General features: G+C 41.1%; 1 protein-coding gene across 1 annotated transcript in view; it reads right to left on the reverse strand.

Moving 5' to 3' along the window:
• LOC135206170 (anaphase-promoting complex subunit 5-like) overlaps positions 1-24,280 on the reverse strand; it is a 621,184-nt gene that overhangs the window by 189,995 nt on the left and 406,909 nt on the right. Inside the window, exon 7 of the mRNA XM_064237464.1 lies at positions 8,341-8,512. Coding sequence (XP_064093534.1) covers positions 8,341-8,512 — 172 coding nt within the window. The remainder of the gene's footprint in view (positions 1-8,340; positions 8,513-24,280) is intronic.

The raw sequence follows: 24,280 nt of genomic DNA on the forward strand, positions 1-24,280 counted from the left end.
CGTATACACTAAGTCTTCTACGACATTCTTTCCTCTCCGACATGCAGAGAAAGAATGGAAATCTTACTCTCTTCGTTCTTTTCGTCAATAAACCCGAATGAGTATTAGTCGAAAGAGATCGCAAATGACAACCGAGGATCGAAGAGAATCTCTCAAGCTTTTATTATCTTGGAGATAAGTCCGTATTTTACCCCTTTCTTATCTGGAAGAGCCTCTAATCAATGAATGAGAGCTCGTACGAATCTTGTTCAACTTCCAAACGATTGCCCCTCTTTCTGTAAATGGTTGGTTGCATTATTTTTTAGAAGGAGGATGATTTTAATATCCACTTACTATTGAACTAATTCTCACAATTCTGCTCTATCTTCCATTCCTCAAGTTGGGAGAAGATTGAGCAACCAGAGGAGAGCCGCTTCCTTTGCGAAAGGTGAAGGGTCTTTTAGCAGTACCGACTCTAACCTGACAAGGGCTACGGCAGCCTGTCTTACATTTGTTAGTCCCATGCCATGAAAAGAAGCCGAACTTGCTCTTGCCTTTATTGCATTAAGACTATCCTGACAAGGGCGACGGCCGCCTGTGCGACAACTCCCGTCCCTAACAGGAGAAGCCTCGAATGTCTTTCACCTTTCGCCTGGAGGACTCTTGGCGGTTGTCAGGCTCTTCTTGTAGGAGAAAGAGCCTGGCGCTAAGCAGGAGTATCTTACCTAGAATACTCCTGGCGCCTGGGAGGAGTATCGCGATCAGAATACTCCTCGTGCTCAGAATACTTCTGGTGCCTGGCAGGAGTATCGCGTTCCGAATACTCCTGGCGCCTGGGAGGAGTATCGCGATCGGAATACTCCTCGTGCTCGGAATACTCCTGGCGCCTGGCAGAAGTATCGCTTTCCTAGGAGGAGTATCGTGATCGGAATACTCCTGGCGCCTGGTAGGAGTATCACGTTCCGAATACTCCTGGCGCCTGGGAGGAGTATCGTGCTCGGAATACTCCTGGTGCCTGGCAGGAGTATCGCGTTCCGAATACTCACCTCCTGGCGCCTGGGCGGAGTGTCGTATCGTAACACTCCTGGCATCTGGCAGGAGTATCGCGTTCCGAATACTCCTGGCGCCTAGGAGGAGTATCGTGATCAGAATACTCCTGGATCCTAGCAGACGTATCGCGCTTGGAAAGTTTTTCTTGTGCGGAAGGTTCCACGCGCCTGGAAAGTTCCGCGTTCGGAATGTTCCGCTTATCCAGAAAAGATTCCCGCTTGGAAAGTTCTGAGCGTACTGCAAAGGGCGATCCTTGACTGGAAAGTTCTGTACGTCTGGAAGTTTCCGCTTGTGCGGAAGGTTCCGAGTTATTGTCAAATTCCGCTTATGTGAAATGTTCTGCACATTTGGAAAATATTCCTTCTTGGAAAATTCCAAGAGCCTGGAAGGCGATTCGAATCTGGAATCTTCCGCCTTCTGGAAGGTTCCGCTTGTGCGGAAGGTTCCGTGTGCGGAAGGTTCCGATCTCTTGTACACTTGTTCTTGCTTAGAATTCGACAATACTTTCATTTTCGTCCATAGCCCTCCCTTTCTTCTGAATGAGAAGGACTTCCATTTCCGATGAAGATCCTGGTTCATATTGCTTCAGGCGCTTTGCGCCTCTATTCAGGCTCTTCAGGTGCTTTGCGCCTCGTTTCAGGGGCTTTGCACCTTGTTTCAGACGCTTTAGGCGCATTGAGCCTCGTTACCGGAGCTTCATGCCCGAGGAGCTAGAAGCTTAAAAGTTCTTTATATATGTGTAATTACACTAAAACGAGAATCCAATATAATTCTCATTGCGATCAACAAAATATTCTTTAATATCTAATTCGTTATTCTCAGAATAGATATATTTTTATATACACGTACCGATGAGGAATTTATTGAAATAACTATTTCAAACCCCCATGGGATAGAGCCCCCCCCCCTCCAGCTGTATGGGGGATGAACCCGGATAGGGCAATGCCTCTACCGCAACTGTTATCGAATGATGTCTTCCTTTCTCCGTCTCTTCTGAGGTTCCGTATAGCCAGACGAGATTATCTTGCATCATCATTTAATCTACGCCGTTGAATGTTTCTTCTCCTTATTCGTCAAGACGATAATAATAAGGGGAACACATTGAATTAGGATGCCTTTCCAATGGCTATCCCTGGCAGTCTGGGACGTCCTACAGAACCTGCCGAGGGGACGCCTGATCGGTGGGGATTCTCCATAACCTCCGTAAGGCTTTCGACATTCCTTCTCCTCTGGGCCTGTGAGCTTGGAAGAGGTCTAGACCTGGGAGCGAGACAAGAGCCGATCAGACGCACCCTCTATTGCAATGGGGAACACTATAATCACTTCTTAACCGTTATAATAGCTCGTATCTTGAGCTACATTCCTTTATCTTCAAATTGCAAATGAATTTGTAGTTTCTGTGAAGTAAGAAGGTGATGAGGAAACTACACTACTAGTACTGTTAATATTCTAACTGCTCGTCAGAACGAGAGCTATTAAAGCTTCTAAAGAAAGCATATCTAGTTCTATGTTTTTCTGACTTCCTCAAATAAGAAGTTACCTTATTTTCCTCAATCAAATTCTAACATTTATTACACTTTATCAATGAATAAATATTTATATTTCCCTTTCTTGCAAACTATGTAATTGTCTACCAAAAACTTCGGTAGTTACACATCCTCTATTCTTCGAAAACTTCGAAGTTAATTCATTAAAAGTTATTAAAAAGTTATTAAAAGCGTATGCCGAACCACCGATCCAGTACTTCCCTGTAAAAGTCGGCCCAGAAGATCGATGGCGATGAAACACGAAAATCAAATCAGGAGGGAAAGTAAACATATGTTTACATTCCCAGCAACAGAGAGAATCTGATTAGAAAACGGGAATGGTTCCTAGTCCTGCCACCCAGCGGCAGGCCGGTAGATCACCTGACCTACCTGTAGCGTGTGCCACGAAATTCGAATTTCTGTCGGGGACGACGGAGTCGATAGCTATGTATGTATCTGACAGGTAAGTTGAATGTATGAAAACAGCTTATTTCGTTAGTTAAAACTTAAGAAAAACCACTAAAAATTTTCATACTTGGTTTTTTTAATACTTTTATCACAAAAAGTGCATTTTATGATGAAATTGATCACAAAAACCAGGAATTTGTGGATATTTCTCATAGAAAAATACCGCGAATGCGCGAATTTTCCGCGAATGATGCGGGGAAACGTTCCCGAGAGAAATCCGCGAATGTGTGAGTCCGCGAATCCCGAGAACGCGAATACGGGGGGTCCACTGTATAGTAATATTCAATCATTTATCTTCATTTTGAAACAAATTGGAAGTCTCTAGAACAATATTTAGATTTATGGTGAATTTTTGAAAAAAACATTTTTTTACGTCCGCGCGTTACGAATTCATGCATCATTTTGTGATAATATTTTCTCTGTGTTGCTTTGATCATTTTACAATGGGTTATATACCAAAATGATCGCATTCTAGTGTACAATACAACGAAAAAAAAGTAACTCGTTAGCTTTAACCGTTTTGATCACAGCGCGATTTGAATACTATTATATATGAAATTTTGTTTTCGCGCTATCAAATATCGCATTATTTATATATGATAATGATATTTTTTTCATTTCTGATGGTTGCATACTAAACTTCAGGCAATGACAAAAAAGGAGCCAAAAATGAACTCTTAATCTTGAAAACTAAGCGTGCTGTGATTTTTTTTTTTTTTTTTATTTTTTCCGCTTCAGCGCTCACTCCGAGACCCCCTCGGCATACGGGAGACAATTTTTATTATGCCCCTTACGCGTTTAAGGGTTAAATTAGGCACCAAATATGTACAACCAAAACTGTGAAGGGCTTACTCCTCTATATCTTTTCTCTACGCAATAAAAGAAAAGAGTGGGAATTTCCATTAGAACAAATCCCCAACAAGAAAGAGTTTGAAAGTTCACTAATACACTTTGCCACAACAAGAGCTAAAAGAAAAATGTCTTCAAAGTTCTTAAGGGGTTAAGTCTTTGCCATAAGGCCCTATTATAAAGTAAATGACTGTTTTTACCTTATGATTGAAGAGATTTGCTTCAAATTTCTACTATGTACTTATTCTACAACTAATAATAAAAATTCTCTTGTGGGGAATTTAGACATTTAACCTCGTAAGTTTATTTGTGTTTGCAGTTGGAAAAAAATCATGACATCGTTTCTTATAAAAATGCAAAAAAATTGTACTAAAAACTTATTTTCCTGACAAAATATAAAGTTATACTACACTGTAAATGTTTCACTTAATTTGGTTCAGTTTTCTTGGAAAAATAAGTATTTATTTTTGAATAAAGTATGTTTTGAGAAGAAATAAAAAAAAAAGAACTTTCAAGAGAATCCTTAGTCAATCAGGATATCTTGAGAGTTATCCCTATATAATTATAACCTGTTTTCTCTATGATGCTACTGCTCGACAGAATGGGATACATATTTTAGTGGGTGGCAATTATTTTTTTACCAATTATTTTGCTTTTTTTACATGTATTTTCACAATTTGTCATTCACAGTGCCATACAAGCGATGAACATAATTGTCCGTGAACCAATCTAAAACTTTTTTTGGACAGTAACGCTTCAAGATATGTTTATTTACACATAAAACAGTCTAAAACAGTGTATAGTAAGTCACTTGAACCTATCCAGAATTAGTAATACAAATTTTATTACTTTTTTGGCAATTTGTGGTCCATCAATGAATAAAATTGTCCATGAACCAATCTAAAAAAATTTTTTTGTAAAAATGTTTCAAGATATATTTATTTACATATAAACAGTCAAAACTGGGTATAACTCACTTGATCCTATTAAGAATTTGTCATACATACTTTTTTACAAGTTTTTCTTTTTTCAATTTGTGGTTTAGAGTGCCATACAAGCGAGGAACAAATTTGTCAATATAGCCAATGGCCAGTATTCATGGGGGATAGGGATCACACCACTCGCAAATACCGAAAATCCGGGAATATTGTATCTCTTCCTCTAAAACACCTTAAAACTCCCTATTGTAATAGTTCAAACACAGAAGACCCATCTAAAAATGCTTATAACTGCCTATTTTAATAGTTCAAACAACAAATATACCTTATACTATTATTCTAACACATTTTAATATCATATCAAAGTCCTCTTACAACATTACTCTTAAAAACATATGGCTTACAACTACTTATGAAAACTAAGTTACCCCTAAGCGAGAGAGAGAGAGAGAGAGAGATAGAGACTGTTGTTTGCTCTTCATATTAATATGCCAAAATGATTGACAGTTATGACTACAAGCAGTCCCCAATTATAGACGGACTTGGTTATCAGCGATCCGGTTTTATGGTGCTTGTCTAGTGCAAAATCAGTGATTTATGGCACCATAATGGGCTGAGTTCTGGTTATCGGTGACATAACGAGCCAATAATAGTTATGGCACCATAACATACCTAACAGAGGCACCATAAGGGCGCTTATGGAGCTGATAACCGGTTATCGGCACCATAAGCACCATTATGACGCCATGAATCGGTGAGTTTCGGTTAATGGTGGTTTTCGCTTATCAAACACCCCCCAGGAACGGGACCCCTGCTGATAACAGGGGGACTGTCTGTATCAGGGCTACAACCCTCTCCCACTTATCTACCATCTGGGATGCTCGGTCGAGTACGAGGTGCGTGTCCTGCCACGTCGAGCAGTGCGAGAGGGCCCTCCTGACGAAGGCCCTGACGGTGGTAGTTTTGAACCACGCAGGACACTCGCTAACTCCATTTAGACAAAGTCCAAGGTTCGTAGCCTTGGTGTAGACTGTTGTCGCTAACTTCTGATTCGTCTTCGTGACAAGGACGTCGAGGAAGGGGAGCCGATCATTGCTGCTGTGCTCAATGGTGAAGTTGAGTGCGCTGTGACGCAGGAACTACTGTCAAAGGGCTTCTACCTCATCCTCCCTTCGACAGCAGTTCCTGCGTCACAGTGCACTCAACTTCACCGTTGAGCACAGCAGCAATGATCGGCTCCCCTTCCTCGACGTCCTTGTCACAAAGAAAAATCAGAAGCTAGCGACAACAGTCTACACCAAGGCTACGAACCTTGGACATTGTCTAAATGGAGATAGCGAGTGTCCTGCCCGGTTCAAGACCACCATCGTCAGGGCCTTCGTCAGGAGGGCCCTATTGCACTGTTCGACGTGGTAGGACACGCACCTTGAACTCGACCGAGCATCTCAGATGCTGGTTAATAGTGGGTACTCAAACTCGTAAACCGACAAACACGAGCCGCCCTTGACAAGTGGTACATGACGGAGGAAGATAGAAGGAACATCCCACCCCAGAGGATATAAAACTTTTCTACAAAGCCTTCATGCCCCACCAATACAAGGAGGACGAAGCAGCCATGAAGAAAATAATAGAGGAACACGTCCGCCCTATGTAGGAAGGGAAGAGAGTGTCCTTTATTATTTACTATAAGAATCGGCGTACAAAGGACCTCCTGATGAAGAACAACCCCTCCCCGCCCGTAGGAGACCCCCTAAAGCAGTCCAACGTTGTCTACCGATACGTATGCCCCGGCCAAGGATGCCCTGGGATTTACATTGGCATGACGACGATGCGCCTGCCACGCCCAGGAGGGCGCCATTAGGCAGCACGCCCTTCCAGTACACCAGAAAGACATCACAAGAGACGACATCATCAGGAATGTCAAAATCATCGGGAGAGCCCCTGACCCGCGACGTCTGCACCTCCTAGAAGCTCTGCTTATACTCGAGCAAAAGCCTCCCCTTAATACCACTCAAGAAGCGTTCCTGATACCAACATGTGTGAGGAGGACCACGCCCCTCCCCCGCAACGAAAGTACCAGAGCGCATGAAACAAACACCGGACGTGAAGCACATTATCAGAATAATACCAGGAGTGACGTCACTCAGGTAGAAGCAATCAAGCGGCTCCCAGTGATACAACCCCCCCCCCCCGAGAAGGTCTGCAAGACTCGTAAACGCTCGCCGTATAAGTCACCTTCCCAGGAACCAATGAAAACTTGACCTGCTTGAGAGGTTCTCTGTACCATACTCGAGACCGAAACAGCACAATTTAAGCAGTCATCGCTTGATAATGTCCTACGGATCAGGAGGATACGTCGCGTTGGAGAGAGAGAGAGAGAGAATTGTATAAGCAATAATAAACCAAATGACTCAACCGAATTTTACCATGCCCTTTGGTGCATTGCTCGCCGGTATAAGCAACAACGAGAAAGCCGTCATTAGAAAAATAGAGAAGACTCTCTACAAGATTAATAGTGCTGAAGCAGCATTCATTCTTACCAAAATAAAGTAAATAATAAATAATTAATACTAATCAATAATAATAATAATAATAATAATAATAATATTAATAATAATGTATAGTACTATGAGCTGGACTGAGACCTTTCAATATGGCCACCCAAAGTCACACTGTTGGCAAGGAGATCGCCAATCCAGTGATTGACACTCTATGGCTGCAACCGAACCAGAAAAAATTGTGAGTAAGAGTTGTCAAAGGGCACAGAACCTTGGCCCCAATACATGCCTTGGTTCCCTGTCAGAGGAGACAACCAGCCGACACAAGGCAGTCCAGGGGGCGGGCTACAGACAGAAGCCAAGGCTCCAACAACTTCTCTCTCATGGGGGGATCCAAAAAGGTTGAAAACTGGGTGGGGGGGGGGGGCAATTTTGGCATTAACATTTCGATCAAAACCTAACTAATAAAAGAATATATATCAATTACTATTATTATTCTCCTGAGGAATTAGCCTAGCTATCAAGTATGCTAATGACGGAGGAGAAGCATCACTAGAAGACAAAAAGAAAAAACTGAGTAGGCTGCTGGTGTGCCCTAATTGTCTACATAAATTATTGCCCTCTACCATCTGATACTTCACAAGATTTACATCCTCTCGTCAAAACATTCATAATCTACATATCAAGAAAACCACACTCGAGCCTGCACAGCTAGTCTAACATAGCAGCTAACATAGGCTACATGGTTGTAGCATAGTTGTAGCCTAATGGCAAGAAGAAATATGACAACATAAACATTCCAGCACCATCTGCTGGGATACAGGTGAATACAAAGACCATCCTAGCAAGTTGGACAAGCATATTTTTATATTTTTATATGCTGATCACACCAAATGACATAAAAATAAAGCTAATTTTAACAGTGAGATTCATTCCAAATAATGAAATTTAATAGAACTAATTTTGTCCGACAATTTAAGATGTTAGTCAGCTGTTGAAAGTTTAACAGAAGAAAATATACTCTGAACTTACGGCTTCTGCAAGGTCAGGATTATGTTGCACCAACTGTCGAATCTTTTCCTGAAGTTTTTGTGGGGGAAGAGCAGCAGTCTCATTAATTTGCAATAGTGTTGCTTGCCGACTAATAAACAGCTCTGCTTGTTGTCTTGTACTGTGATTGGAATGCCCCACACTATCAGTATCCCTGGAAGTTGAAAAAGGTGACCAACAGATTTCATGTAATTATATGCCAGACAAAAATTGTTACTAATGTGCAGCAACTGATGAAAATAATTGTAATGTTCTGACTATGACTTTCAAAATTATTTTCTCTATAAAACTTTTACTGAAAAGGGATTTTGACAAAGGAAAAATCTATTTCTGGGGGAAGACCTGTGTCACCCAGTGAAATGTTCCTTATAGCACTCATTTTTAGGTATAAATAAATGCTAAATATACCCGAGAAAAAAGCTATATGGAATGCCAGAGTTACTACCTCCGGCTTGCTCACCCTCATAGGGTGTCGGTATAGCATAAGAGCGAGTGGAAACCACTATCACAGATGCTTTGCCAATTAGATCTCTCCTCTCTCAAAATCCCCCTCTAGAGAGGTGCCGTTACAACGTCTACCTTCCGCTCGCTACTACTACCTCTGCAGAGAGCCCTCATTCCTGAAATACACACCCATGCTTGGACCAGCTAAAGGGTGGGGAAAAGGAAAAGAGAGGGATGGGTTCACTGGGCGACACAGGTCTTCCCCCAGAAATAGAGTTTTCCTTTGTCAAAATCCCTTTTCTGGGCTTGACCTGTGTCGCCCAGTGAAATAGTAACAGAGAATTGGCCATACAAGCTTGGAAATAAAATGTAAACAAAAACTTATATGAAAGGAAAAATAAAAATTCCTTAAAATTATTGTTTTAATAACCAAGGTAAGGATAACAAATTACAAATGGTAAATAGCACCTAAAATGACCAAATCCATACTATCACCAGGAAAATGCAACAGGTAATGAACATAAAAACAAACATATTAATGAACTATGTACATGTACAGGAGTCAGTTGATGAGCAATCCAGTCCGGAACAAAAGGCAGAAAGGCAGGGATTACAAGCGAGGCAGGTAGGTGAGAGAGAGTACCAAAAGATAATTAATAGCAAAATAATAAAATACAGATTTAGAATTACATAACTAGGCCGTATCAGGGGAGACAATGTTCCCTGCAGCCACTGCCGAATATTTAAGGGCCTCTAGAGTTTTCAGATAGTGGCGTTTAAATACTATCGGGGATTTCCAACCCATATATTTTTTAAGATCCTCGAAGTTCATATGATGAAAATAATTAAGTGAGGTAGACACTGCCCAGATATCATGGACATGAAGGACTGAATCCGGATTGGCTTGTTTAATAAAATAAAGAATTTGTTGTCTGATGGCCTTCAAGGAAATGGTTCCACCATTCTCTAATAAAAAGAAGACCTGAAGACTTTTTAGAAGTTCTGCCCAGATAAGATTTTAATGTAATAATAGGACATAATGATGGGTCCTGTGGAAGAGGGACAATCTTCCATGGAGACCACCTGTTTTGTGGGTCTTCATTCTTTGCTAAGAATTTCCAATCTGGAGAGAGCAGAACTTCTCCTGACGGGAGGAAATCAATATGATTTGGTTCTCTAGAGGGAGCCGACAGTTCAGATATTCTGGTGCCTGAGGCCAGACTCATTAAAAATAATGTTTTCCTGAGAAAGGTTATATATGAGGATGATTCGTTATCAGTATCTGAAGCCAACCTGAGTACATTATTTAAAAAACAGGAGACAGTGTGAGAGGGGTCTACCGGTCTCAGACAACCACATGCTCTAGGGATAGACAAGAAGTATGAATCTGTAAAATCAATATTAAAGCCAAACTGAAATATCTTCCTCAAGGCAGATTTAGTCATAGTAATGGTACTAGCAGCTAGGCCTTTTTCGAACAGAGTTCTAAAAAATTATTTTGTCAGATTCATAGTCATCTTTTGGACATCTGATTCTTTTAGACAGATGGCTAGCTTCCTTACTGCCGAATCATACTGCCTGAGTGTTGATTCTCTTTTGTCTGACTCCATGAACAGGATGTTTAGTGGGTCAATACTAGCATCCTTCTGTGCCGCAAACTTCATGAAGTCCATAAAGTTAGGGCATTCAGAATTCTTGAGGAAGCTGACACTGTCCGAGTATGTACTATTTGAGTCAGATTTGGGTTGGGAATCCGTCTGGGACGGAGTTTCAACTCTAGTAGAAGAGGAAACCAATTGCTCTTCGGCCAGTTGGCCGCTACCAATGCTATCTGTCCTCTGAAAGATCTGAGTTTGTGTAGAACTTTCAGCAAGAGGTTTATTGGCGGAAATAGGTAAATCTTCTGCCAATTGTTCATCTATGGACCTCAGCAATCTGTTGGCGTGAGCCAGAGGATCCAGATTGGGAGCCACATTACACGGAAGTTTGTGATTGGACTCCGTGGCGAACAGGTCTACCTGAAGGCCCGGGATTTGTTGGCAAATCCAATTGAATGACTTTGTGTCCAAAGACCACTCCGACTCCAGCGGAGTTGTCCTGGACAGTGAGTCCGCGATGACATTCCGTACTCCTGCCAGGTGAGTGGCTGACAGGTGACTGTGGCGGGATCACAAGCTTAAGAGCAAGCAGCATATCTCCCCCACATAAACTTAATCGGTCTGGCTACCAAACCCACCCTCAATCACATTTTCCTCTTTACACTACAAAATACAACAGGACAACTGACCCATACCTACATACAGAACAAAAAAACACAAACAGGTACTCACCTCTGACTCCAGATAGGATAGGCTGTGCTGTCCGCTGGATAGGCTATAGGCTAGCCGTGACACATCCACAGCTGATAACCAAACACACACCAACCGAGACCAACAAACCTACCACAACTCAACAACCCGACAAACAACTGCAGACGAAGAACACCAACAGCCCGAAAGAACACGACAACCACCCGACTTACAGAAGCACAACAACCCGCCAAAACCAACACTGCCCCAACCACCACTCACAGACACCAAAAATGCACCCCCAACCTCTTAAACTTCACCAAAACCAGACAGACACACGCACAACAACCTTACAACACCAAAATCAATCAAATACCACAAAATCAACTAACAACCAATGGACAAATGCTGCCAAACCAACTCTGTGAATTCACTAACTGCCTTGCTTCTTATGACTCTCGTAACACACTTCCACTCACATACTACAGAGCGCCACGACAGACATGTTTCCGACCGCCATTTAACCACTCCCATTTATTCTTCCACCAATCTCTCTCTCTCTCCCTCACACACAACCTTTTGGAGACGTTGTCAAATATAAACTACTATCACTTCTCCTCCATAGTGCCAATGATGTTTAATTGCCAACGAAAAGATTGCAATCATCACTTTATTTATTTGGTTCGACTTGGAGCCTCCTCTGTTTATGCAATAAACTATCACTGCGCTGTCTGAGACTAGTCTGATATGAATGTTCCTGGCCGGAGCTAGTCGTTTCAGGGTCAGAAAAATGGCCATTGCCTCTAGTACGTTGATGTGGAACTGGTGGAATGTTGTCGACCATGTTCCTTGAACCTTCTTGTACTGAGAGTAGCCCCCCCATCCGCTCAGAGAGGCGTTCGTGTGGACTATCAGAGACGGCAGGGGAAATTGTAGTGGCACTGACTTGGAAAGACTCCGGACTTCCGTCCATGGGCGGAGTCTTTTCCTTAATATTGGTGGAATCAAGGAGATTTTGTCTCTGAACTTGTTGTTGGCTCTTTTCCGCCATACCCGATTGATATCCTTCAGTTTTGTTCTTCAAAAGAAGATCTGTTATTGAAGCAAACTGAAGTGAACTTAAGATTCTCTCTTGGGTACGACGAGAAGCCCATTTGTTCTTGAGGAATTATCTCGTAGCTTTCGCTATCTCTCTGCACTTCTTTGGCGGAAGAGATAGTTTGTGTGTGGTTAGGTCCCATTGAATTCCCAACCATTGAAAGCGAGACGCCGGAATGAGACGGGACTTTTCCTTGTTTATCTGGAATCCCAGGTAGTCTAGGGATTTTATTACTTGCGACATTCCTCGTCGTTGGTTGCCCAAATGAGCCAGTCATCTAGGTAAGCTATTAACATTACCCCCTGAGCTCTTAGTTCCTGCACTACTGTCTCTCCTAGTTGGTGAATATTCTGGGCGCTATGTTGAGCCCGAATAGCATGACTCTGAACGAGTAAGCTTGTTTTCCTAGTTTGAAGCCTAACCCTCCGAAATCGGATCTCAGATCTGGTCAGGTTGGCTAAGATGGCTCCTATAAGGACATCACAAAGAGGACACCTAGAACCTAACTCAACCCTCCAAAATCGAATCTACCAATCTGGTCAGGTAAGATAGGCCTAGCCCCTACATACGTAACAGGAGAGGAACTCTCTAGTCCTGGGCCACCCTCCAAGCAAACATATCTGCCTGGTCGGGTTGGTGGTACTAGGAGCCACTAACCTCTTCATTACCGAAAGTTTGTTTGGAGGTAGGTGGGTACCACCATTCAAGTCTACTACACCGCACCGGGTGCATAAAGGTGGTACGCATAGTACCACCAAAACTCCTCTTTTCAGATAGCGACTTCCAATCATTGTGTAATTTCGGTTTGAAGAGTTTGGAGCAAAATAAACAGTATGACACGATGCCAGACGTTATGATGAACCAAAAAAAAATATATTACTGCTTATAGTAGTGTGTAGGTGACAGATGAACTGCGTCTCAACAAAAAATCACAAAACCAGACAAGCGTAAACATGTAATAACTTCTACCCAAGTATAAAACCAGTTGTATCATCATTTACTGTATTTATTTATTTATTCACTTATTACATTTTACAAATAAAAGATATGAACACCAGATAAATGAAGGTAAAAATAAAGCCTTATGGTAACTTTATATATAAAAAAACAAACCAGAGAAAAAGCGATTTTTTCTGAGGACAAGAAACTTGAAAAATTAGTTTAGATACCCCTGATACCCCTAAAGTTGTTTTCTGTGATGAAACTAATCTTAGAAAACGTAGAAAATGACATCAACCAATTTTTGAAAGATATACTATAAAATTTGCGATTTCCATATTTATTGGCGGGGCTTTGCTTTAGTTTTTATTTTTGCTCTTTTTTTTGTTATTACGTGCTTATTTACTGTTTTATTTTGATAATACTTTATGTGCATGTTCCAGGTGCGATATACCAACATTCTGTAAGACTGAATTTCTATTCAAGACTGTAGTTTTCTCACCGACCACCAGTGTCCCTTGTACAAGGGACACTGAGTTTCACATTTTTTTCATAAAATCATTTATGTTCCCTGTAGGATGATAAAACTAACATAGAATATGCGTTATTATAGTGCTAATAATACCTGATAATTTCATTAGCCTGTCTTGATTAGTGTATTTTTGGCAAATATTTTTACGATCGGCACCCCTCCAAACTGGAGTCACTACCGAGAGATTCAGTTCGGCAGGGAACGCAATGTTTACATTCTGCTCACCCACCCGGTAAAGAAGGGGCTAAGGGTGGTGGGACATACTCAACCCGCCTAGCCTACCCTCCAAAACCTAGCCTAGGTCTGGTTGGATAGGCAAGGGTAGGTTCATCGTGAAGAACTCCCAGAACTCATCAAATATAGCAATACAAGATTATAATCAATAATTAACTAAACTAGAAACATACATGCATGAGCACCGCAAATGAATGAGGAATCTTCACCTCTTAAAACTAAACTGGCGTACCGCTAGGCTAGCCTAGGACGCCTCAACTACAATACTCACACATAACGTAGTATGAAGCATTTCACCGTACGCATGTAAGGGAACCAACTCGTTCCTGAGTGACTGATGATAACGAAAAAGGCCCTATAATAGGCTAATAACGTAAGGATCAAACCGTAATAAACAAGGCTCTCAGTATTTGTCAGGAGCGAGACGGTAAAATTATACGACAACAGTAGCCTATACTGTGAAGTGCTAAACTGTGAACATAAATTACACAGCGTAATAAAATTCTGACATAACAACGCACGCGGCCAACCATGCGTCCAAAATGGCTGACTCGGAAGAGGCGTCATGCCCGGCTCCCATGAACAAGTCTTAAAAAAAGCAAAAGTATTGGACCCTGCATCAATCGCTTCCCCCATCGCCCCCCTAAATACCTAAAAAATAAAAAAATGGAATACTCAACTTAGATGAAGAAGATTCTTGGCGTAGGTAAGACATGATGCTCCGCAAAAACACTTCCTAGAAACAGCGGAAACGGTGCGTGTATACACTACGAGTGCTAGTTCAGGAATGAAGGCTCTTGGCAGAGGTAGTAGTAGCGAGCGGAAGGAAGACGTCGTAACAGCACCTCTCTAGAAGGGGATTTTGAGAGAGGATTGATTGATTGATTGTGGGTTTTCTGGCGTCACAACTACCAGGGTCACCGACGGCGAATACTAAGTGTGATCTTTTAACTTTATTTAAAATCTTGTTTATTATATTATAAATTAATTTTTTTAATAGAGATACATATAAATGTGATTTTAAAAAATAAAATAAATTTCTGATAAAAATAAGAATAAAATTCTGATCAAATAAAATTCTAATAAAAAGAATTTTTAATTAATCTGAATAAATAACAATAAAACATAAAAAAATGGGGAAAAAAGTATATATACTAAGACAGCACAACTGTCAGATATATTTGAGAAGACCAGCTTCTTTGATAAAAGAGATAACGTTATTAACACACATGCTTTCTCCCAACAGTTTTGGCATGCTATAATTACCACCTGCTTCACTACTATAAGCTACAAAACGATTCCTAAGTTCCACTAGACTGGGACACTCAACCAGCAAATGCCTAACAGTCAGCAGAACTAGCAATCGTCACAGAAGGGCTCATTCTCCCCATCCATCAGATAGCTGTGAGTTAAACACATATGGCCAATACGTAATCTACACAATACAACCTCCCACTTCCTTGGTATTAGGTCATATTTCCAAGGGTGTGTCTGTCTAGTAATTTCTTTCATTTTATTGGGGCCTACTCTGTCCCACTGAAGTGCCCATAAATGCTGGACAGATTTCCATATATCAAAGAATGTATCACAAATTGAACAGGGCATTTTCTCGGTACCAAAGTTTGCGCTGCTGATTTGGCTAGCTTGTCTGCCTCTTCGTTTCCCGATATGTTCACATGGGCAGGAACCCAACAAAATGAAACAATGCTGCCTCTATTTTGGTGCAAGAAGATCCACTGCAAGATCTTCAACACCAAGGGATGATCAGTATTAAAGACTTCCAAGGACTGTAAGGCACTTTTGAAGTCACAAAATATTGTGTAGATACACGGTGGGAGTGTTACAATATGTTCCAGTGCTACTAGGATGCCATACAATTCAGCTGTAAAGTTTGAGGCAATAGAAGGAAGTGCACCTCTTCGGTTAAAAGATTCGCTAAAAACTCCATACCCAACGCCGGCATTGGACTTGGAGCCATCAGTAAATATGAAACATGTATCTATATGCTCTGATACATGCTCTAAAAATATTGCTTTTATTTCCTCATCAGATTTATCCCTCTTTGCTCCATTGAAGTACCTGCAGAATTTCACATCAGGTAACCTCCAGACAGGAGTACTGGGATACACAAAGGAGATAATGGGAAATTTTTTAATATTTGTATCCTCTAAAATTTGTTTAATTCTATAGCTAAAAGGAATGGGATACCTTGGATGACTTTCGTAAAAACCGTTAAAAATATTTCTATTTGCCACAGCAAATGCCAGAGATTTGGGGAGTCTTTGCACTCTAAACCAGTACCAAAGTAATGATGGACTGGCGAGTAGTCAAGGGGCATCTCTCCTGCATCAACTAGCAAACTAGATATTGGTGATGAACGGAAAGCTCCTGTGGCTATACAAATACCTGAATGATGAACTGAATCTAAAATTTTTAAGTTAGATGAGGAAGCTGAAGAATATACTTCACAACCGTATGACAGTTTTGATATGATTAAAGATATATGAAGCTTTAGTAAAAAATTTCTATCAGCTCCCCAACTGGTGTGAGAAAGCACCTTCAAGATTTGTAAAGCTTCTAGGCTCTTTGCTTTTATATGTTTGATATAGGGAACCCAAGTCAATCTACTGTCAAAAACTAGGCCTAAGAAGTGTGCTTGTTCTACACATGGGATTCTACGGCCATACAAATACAGGTCTGGATCAGGATGCACTCCCCTGATACGACAGAAGTGGACAGCAGTAGTCTTGCTTAGAGAGATTTTAAAACCCTGTTTCTCAGCCCAACTTACTATTTTATTTATTGTTAATTGTAGCTTTCTTTCGGCTACAGTAATCTGGGTGGCAGCAAACGATATTGACAAGTCATCCACAAACAATGTCTTTAAGACCTCTCTTGGAATAACAGCTGCAACACTGTTTATGGCCAGAACAAAAAGTGTTACACTGAGGACACTGCCCTGGGGAACACCTTCTTCTTGGCACTTTTTCTCTGATAAAGTACTGCCAACTTTAACTTTAAAATACCTACAATGTAAAAATGATTTTACAAATAAAGGTAATTTGCCTCGTAGACCACTATAATGCATAGTCTTCAGAATCCCATGTCTCCAAGCAGTGTCATATGCCTTTTCTATATCAAAAAACACGGTCACATGGTGTTGCTTGGAGGCAAAGGCTTCACAGACAGAGGCTTCAAGTTGCAGTAAGATGTCCAGGGTGGAGTGTATTCTTCGAAAACCACCACTAGAAATGGGCTGTTAGAAATTGTTGTTTGCTGCTTAGATAACCACAACAGTCTTACATTTACCATTTTTTCCATCAATTTACATAAACAGCAAGTTAAAGCAATGGGGCGGTAACTTGCTGCACAGAGAGGATCTTTTCCAGGCTTAAGGAATGGTAACATGGTAGCTAATTCCCATATGCTAGGGTAGCTGCTTTCATCCCATATTCTATTGATAATACTTATTGTAAAAAGTTTTGTGTTCCTTGAAATGTGTTTAAACATTTCATAAGGAATCTCATCTGGACCAGGGGCAGTGTTCTTGCTCCTAGCTAAAGCAGTCAAATTCCCTTTCAGAAAAAGGCATATTACATGATTCAGCTTTGTTTGATGAAAAGTCAAGTACCTGTTGTTCTTCCATCATTCTGAAATGATGTTCTGGGGAACTATCTGATTTTTCAGAGACTTGAGCAAAGTGTTCAGAAAACATATCACTAATTTCTGTGGCATCAGAAGTACTGGAGGAGGATTGGGTGTAAATTTACCTTGAATTTCTCTTATTTTCTTCCAAATGCTACAGAATGGTGTTCTGCTGTTAATAAAGGATACATATCCGGCCCATGCTTGTCTTCTGGCAGCTTTCATGGCTTTGCGAAATCGTGCCCTACACTGTTAGTAAATTATGACATTGTCCAAGGTGCGATGTCTACGGCACCTGGTCAATGATGACCTGGTAGCTCGGTGTAACAACTTAGGTCTTCTGACCACCATGGTACTGGCCGTCTCCTGAACTAGTGTCCACTTTAGAGTTCGAGGAATTGAGTTGTAGACCTGCAGTATGTAATGTTCCATTGAGTAGATCAATGGCATCATCTACACTTGGGAAATCTTTTGCATCCCCCTCCAACTCACTCAAATCTTTGAATTTTCTCCAATTTGCTTTCTCTAAGCACCATCGTGGTGATCTCGGGATAGGTGGACCATCATTGGTGTCGATCACAATTGGAAAATGGTCAATGGTATGCCAGTCATCACTTGTTCTCCAACTGAAATCAACACTGCAGTTAGAGCTACATATTGAAAGGTCGATGCAGGAGACGTTGCCTGTCTGAATGTGGTAATGGGTAGGTTCTCCAGTATTAAGAAGACCTATATCTTCATTTTCTATCAAAGATGCCATCATATTCCCTTTTTGATTTGATGTTACATCTCCTCACAATGGATGTCTACTATTGAAGTCACCTAGTAGAAGAAATGGCTCTGGTAGTTGCTGCATCAAGTATATTAAGTTCTCTTGGGAGACATGGCTATTGGATGGAATGTAAAGGGAACATAAAGTATATTTCCTTCTTAAATAAATTCTTACAGCCACAGCTTGAAGTGGAGTATTTAGTTTCACTTGGTAGTGTGGCACATCTCGACAGATATAGATGAGGGATCCACCATGATTTCCCACCTCTAAATAAAATTTAGTTCTATAGTGAACATATTCCCTAGGACAAGGTGTATATTCACCTAGCATGGTCTCCTGCAAACAACCCTACATGGGAGTACTCGCTCATAGATCAAAAGCTTGACTTCCTCATACTTTGTTCGCAGTCCCTGACAATTCCATTAAATAATGGAAGTGAATTTATTTATGTTTGGGACCAATATTATGGTTCCTTTTTACAAGACTGGGAGAGTTTTTTTCTACTAGGGGGAGGCATTTTAATGGAAAGTTTTGTTGGCTTCTTGGGTAGAGTTATTGCCTTCATAGAGCCAACATCTTTTCCTTCAGTGTCCTTGACACTGAAGGGTTTTTTTAGTTTCTTCACTCTCCATCTCTGTCAAGACGGAGAAAGCAGAGGTGTTCTCTAAAGAGACCACCTCAAGTGTCTTTGTACTGCTGGTGGTTGCCAGCCCTGCCTCTAATGAGGCAGAAGTACCAGCGAGGACTGGCACCAGGGAACCAGCATCTGCTGGTTTGTCCTCCAAAGAGGAGTTGGCACCAACAGAAGCTGGCACCAGACCAGCAACCACTGGCCTTGCCTCCAAAGAGGCAGATGGTGGAGGGTATATCTCAAATGGCACTTAAATTTTTTCCAATTCCATACTAGGGTCTTTCTTGTTGGTTCTAGTGAACCTTGTCTTTACTTTCTCATCATCAATTGACTCTAATGATTCAGTCAGCTGTCTCTTTAATGATTCTTTATTTGATTCTACCTTTGTGCTCCTAACTTGGGTTTTTTTATTTCTCTTTCTTTTGGTTTCTTAATTTTGCTACTACAAAGTAGCGAAAAAAAAACCTTAGACCAGGTCGTACAATCTTTGCTTTGGGCTCTCTCTCGTGCTTCCTTAAATGTTTTTCTTTCTATTACTCGGATTGCTTGGATTTCTTTTTCGAGTAAATATATATCACACTGCTGAGATGATGATGCATGTCCCTCACCACAGTGAACACATTTAGGTTCCCTGGTGCACATACCATGCTCATCCTCTCCACAGTTGACACAGACTGCAGGATTTTCTTGCAATTTGGATCGGCACGATTGTAGGGTGTGTCCAAAATGCTGGCAATGGAAGCACCTTCTGGGTCTCGGGATGTACTGCTTTACCTTTAACCTATACCAGGCTGCAAAGACATATTCTGGAAGTCTTAAGGTGTCAAAAGTTAATATTAACCCTTAAACGCCGAATGGACGTATTAAACCGTCGAGTCAAATCTCCCCCCGATTTCCGAATGGACGTACCATACGTCGGCTCAAAAAGTTTTTTAAAAATTTGCGGAAAAATACTTATAGGCCTACCAGCCGAAAACTTTTGAATCACGTGCCTTGGGGGATGCTGGGAGTTCACGGATCAAGGCGTTGTTTTGTTTACAATCGTTACGCAGGCGCGCAAAAATTATTTCGTCACTTTGACATAATTTTTGCACCGCAGTTTTAAATTATCCATTACATGAAGTATTATATGTGAAAATGTGCGCAATTTCATTTACAATACAACAAAAAAATACTCATGATTGTAACTTTTATCAGTTTTGAAATATTTTCATATAAATAACGATAAGTGCCAAAATTTCAACCTTCTCGGTAACTTTGACTCTACCGAAATGGTCGAAAAACGCAATTGTAAGCTAAAACGCTTGTATTGTAGTAATATTCAACTATTTACTTAATTTTGCAACAAATTGGAAGTATCTAGCACAATATTTCGATTTATGGTGAATTTATGAAAAAACTTTTTCCTTACGTCCGCACGGTAACTCTTCCGAAAAAAATCATACATGCGATTGTGGTAATGTTTACCATTTTAAAATTAGCCGTTACATAAAGTTTTATATATGGAAATGTGCGCAATTTCATGCACAATACAACTAAAAACAACCCATGGTTGTAGCTTTTATCAGTTTTGAAATATTTTCATATAAAAAATGATAAGTGACAAATTTCAACCTTCGGTCAATTTTGACTCTTCCGAAATGGTCGAAAAACGTAATTGTAAGCTAAAACTCTTATATTTTAGTAATATTCAATCATTTACCTTCATTTTGTAACAAATTGGAAGTCTCTAGCACAATATTTCGATTTATGGTGAATTTTATGAAAAAAATAAAATTTTCCTTACGTCCGCACGGTAACTCTTCCGAAAAAATCATACGTGCGATTGTGGTAATGTTTGCACCATTTTAAATTAGCCGTTACATAAAGTTTTTTATATATAAAATAAAAAGTACGCAATTTCATGTAGAATACAACGAAAAATAATTGAAGGTTGTAGCTTTTCTCATTTTCAAAATATTTGCATATAAATCACGATAATAGAAAAAACCACGTTCGGTCACTTTGACTCTACCGAAATGGTCGAAAAACGCTATTGTAAGCTAAAACTCTTATATTTTAGTAATATTCAATCATTTACCTTCATTTTGCAACAAATTGGAAGTCTCTAGCACAATATTTCAATTTATGGCGAATTTATGAAAAAAACTTTCCTTCCCTACGCTCGCGGATTCTCCGCCATAAACTCCGAATTGCGTAACATCGAATTCTCGGAAAATTTGCTCCGTTTCATATTTAGGCATTTCATAGAGTTTTATATATGAAAATGTGCGCAATTTCATGTAAAATAAAAGGAAAATATTTGAAGGTTTGCTTTTTCTCATTTTCGAAATATTTGCATATAAATCGCAATAAATAGAAAAAAAAACCACGTTCGGTCAACTTTGACTCTACCGAAATGGTCGAAAAACACGCAATTGTAAGCTAAAACTCTTACAGTATCGTAATATTCAATCATTTTGTATTCATTTTAAAACAAATTGGAAGTTTCTAGAACAATATTTAGATTTACGGTGAATTTAAAAAAAAATGGAATTTTTATTCTAAAATTAATATTAATAATACTTACCTGTATAAATTTATCTAGCCCTAAATCCCCAAAAACCGCACCAAAATTTACCACATTGGCAACCCTGTTACCTCCTATTCTGTCCGCCAGTTGGCGAACACTTGTCGTTGACAGATACGAAAACCTTCCCTCAAATCAGTTGTGATAGGCAGATCGTGGGGTAGGATGGGTGGGACTAGATAAATTATACAGGTAAGTATTATTAATATTAATTTTAGAATAAAAATTCCTATTAATAAACATTACCTTAATATAATTTATCTAGCCCGATTAACCACATTGAAAAGGAGGAGGGAATCTGAATACAATTTCCCCCTTCGGACAGAATAGGAGAAAACAAACAAAGAATATATATCATAGGCAGTCAAAACTCAACCCAAGGTCAAAGATACTAACAACTCAAAGTCTCCTACCATAATGCCACCAACCGCGGTAGCACAGGACAAGGAGTAAGTGCATAGTCAGTCCGTCTTTACTAAAGTCAGGTGACCGACCAGGTGACCAGTCAGACGAATTGCGGACAGCAAGGCTGCACCTGAAGACTATCAAGCACTATTCTTTCCCTAAAGGATGAGTGTCTGGACTGTCTGGGCGATTCAAAGCTAAGCAAACCTGGGGTGTATCAACGCAACCGAAGTCCGCCAGCAACGAATCGGCTCATGAGCAAACTCCTAACTCGAGCTTTCTGGTGCCAAGAGAAAGGAGCGCGGAGCAAAAAGGCGATTCAGTCCCGAAGGACGAATGCCTGACAGTCCAACCTGGTCTCATGTTACACGATCATCGGGGGTGTTATCAACGCAACCGACTTCGTCAACAAGAAACTCAGGGCTACTAAGTGTCGCCTGATCTCCACCGAGTTTGTCTTGACTCTGAGAAGACAGGTGAGACAAAAAGTAGATGGTGAGCGAGTCACCAGATGACAGCAGACGATCCATCGACTAATTCCCTGTCCAGGACAGTGGAAGAAGCAGGAGTCGTCAGGACAAGCGAACCAGTGGCTAGTCCTAGGTCAGCATCGACCTCTGGGAGAAGCGTAGTCGCCAGTGCCGACAACCCAGTGGCTGGAACCATTTCACACTGAAAATGGAAGCAGCATGAGTTGCCAAGCAGTCAGTCCTTGTCATCAAAAAACACCTAAATACCAAACTGCCTAATTCCCATTATAACTACGTCAAAAACTGCCATGGGTTATAATACAAAAACAAAATATATACAACAAAACAAAAATTAATGAATAATATACAGGTAGCAACCAAACGTAAAACAGGAAGACTACCTAATTCTCCTGTCTGACGACCCTGTCCTGCCATCACCAACGGGCCCAAAGAACGAAGGGTTTCGCTAGAACTAGAGAAATATCCCTCAAGTAAAAAGAGGCAAAAAAACAGAATTAGAACGCCAAGTCGCCGCCTCAAGCACCTTGGCGACTGAGACATTCTTCATAAAAGCTACTGATGTAGCAACTGCTCTAATACTGTGTGCTCTCGCGTCTGGTCTTCCCCAGCAGCCGAACCACCAGGTTTTAAACGATCATATCTCTGAGAAAAAAGGATACACCATTCTTTGAAATAGGTCTCTTGACATTTCGGGGTGGTAACAAACAGATGACGGGGACGACCCTGAATGTCCTTCGTGCGGCGTAATAACATGAGAGCGCCCTAACAGGGCAAAGAACAATTCCTCATTTAAATTACCAACAAAGTCGACCAGCGACTTCAGTACGAACGACCTGGGAATATGGGATTATCAGACGATTCAGTCTTTGCGACAAATTCAGGAAGGTATGACAAAATCATGTCTTGGTCCAGATCTGGCAACCAGAAAAGAGAGTGCTTGCAGTTCACCCACCCTCTTGGCTGTAGCCAGTGAGACAAGGAAGAGTGTCTTAGAAGAGAGGTCCCTAAATTTGGCAGAATTCAGAGGCTCAAACGGAGGGAACCTTAAGGCTTGAAGGACTTTGTTAACGTCCCATGTCGGAGGCGAACACTGCGGCCTGGGTCGAGATAGGGAAAAAGATCGAAGTAAATCTCTAATGACATAAGATGAAGAGATCTCAGGAAGCCTTGCCTTAAAACATAGGAAAGCATAGACCTATAACCCTTAATGCACGAAGGTGACAGGGCCCTGTCATGATGTAAATGAACTAAAAACTCCGCTACTTTCGGTAAGGAAGGTCTAGAAATTGAATGTCCTTGAGACTTACACCAACGTCTGTAAACCGACCATTTAGCCTGATAATTTACTCTGGTTGATTGCCGCCTGGCAAGAGCCAACTGTCGCGCCACTCTGGAGGAGAACCCTTCGTGCTTGGAGAACCTCCTGACAGTCTCCAGGCATGAAGATGAAGCATGTGGAGCCTCTGATGGAACCGATGAAAATGGGGGTGTTTGAGAAGATCTGGTCTCTCTGGCAGGCGAATGGGGGTTCCACCAGTGCTTCCAGAAGGTCGGGAAACCACTCCTTCTGTGGCCAGAAGGGGGCGATCAAGGTGAGATCCAGACGCTTGGTTGCCCTCACTTTGTTGAGGACTGACCTCACCAGAGAGAACGGAGGAAAAGCATAGGTCTTGAAGTCCCTCCCAGTCCTGCAAAAGAGAGTCTGTCCCGGCACTCTGAGGAGTCTGGTAAGGGGCGAAGAATATCTGGCACCGAAAATTCAGTGGGTGGCAAACAGATCGACTGTGACAGGCCATTTCTTCCTGAGGCTGTCGAAGACTTCCTGGCAAAGTGTCCACTCCGACCCTTGAACTTCGTTCGGTCTCGACAAGGC

The sequence above is a fragment of the Macrobrachium nipponense genome, chromosome 29, assembly GCF_015104395.2.
Source record: "Macrobrachium nipponense isolate FS-2020 chromosome 29, ASM1510439v2, whole genome shotgun sequence".
Taxonomy (NCBI): Eukaryota; Metazoa; Arthropoda; class Malacostraca; order Decapoda; family Palaemonidae; genus Macrobrachium; species Macrobrachium nipponense.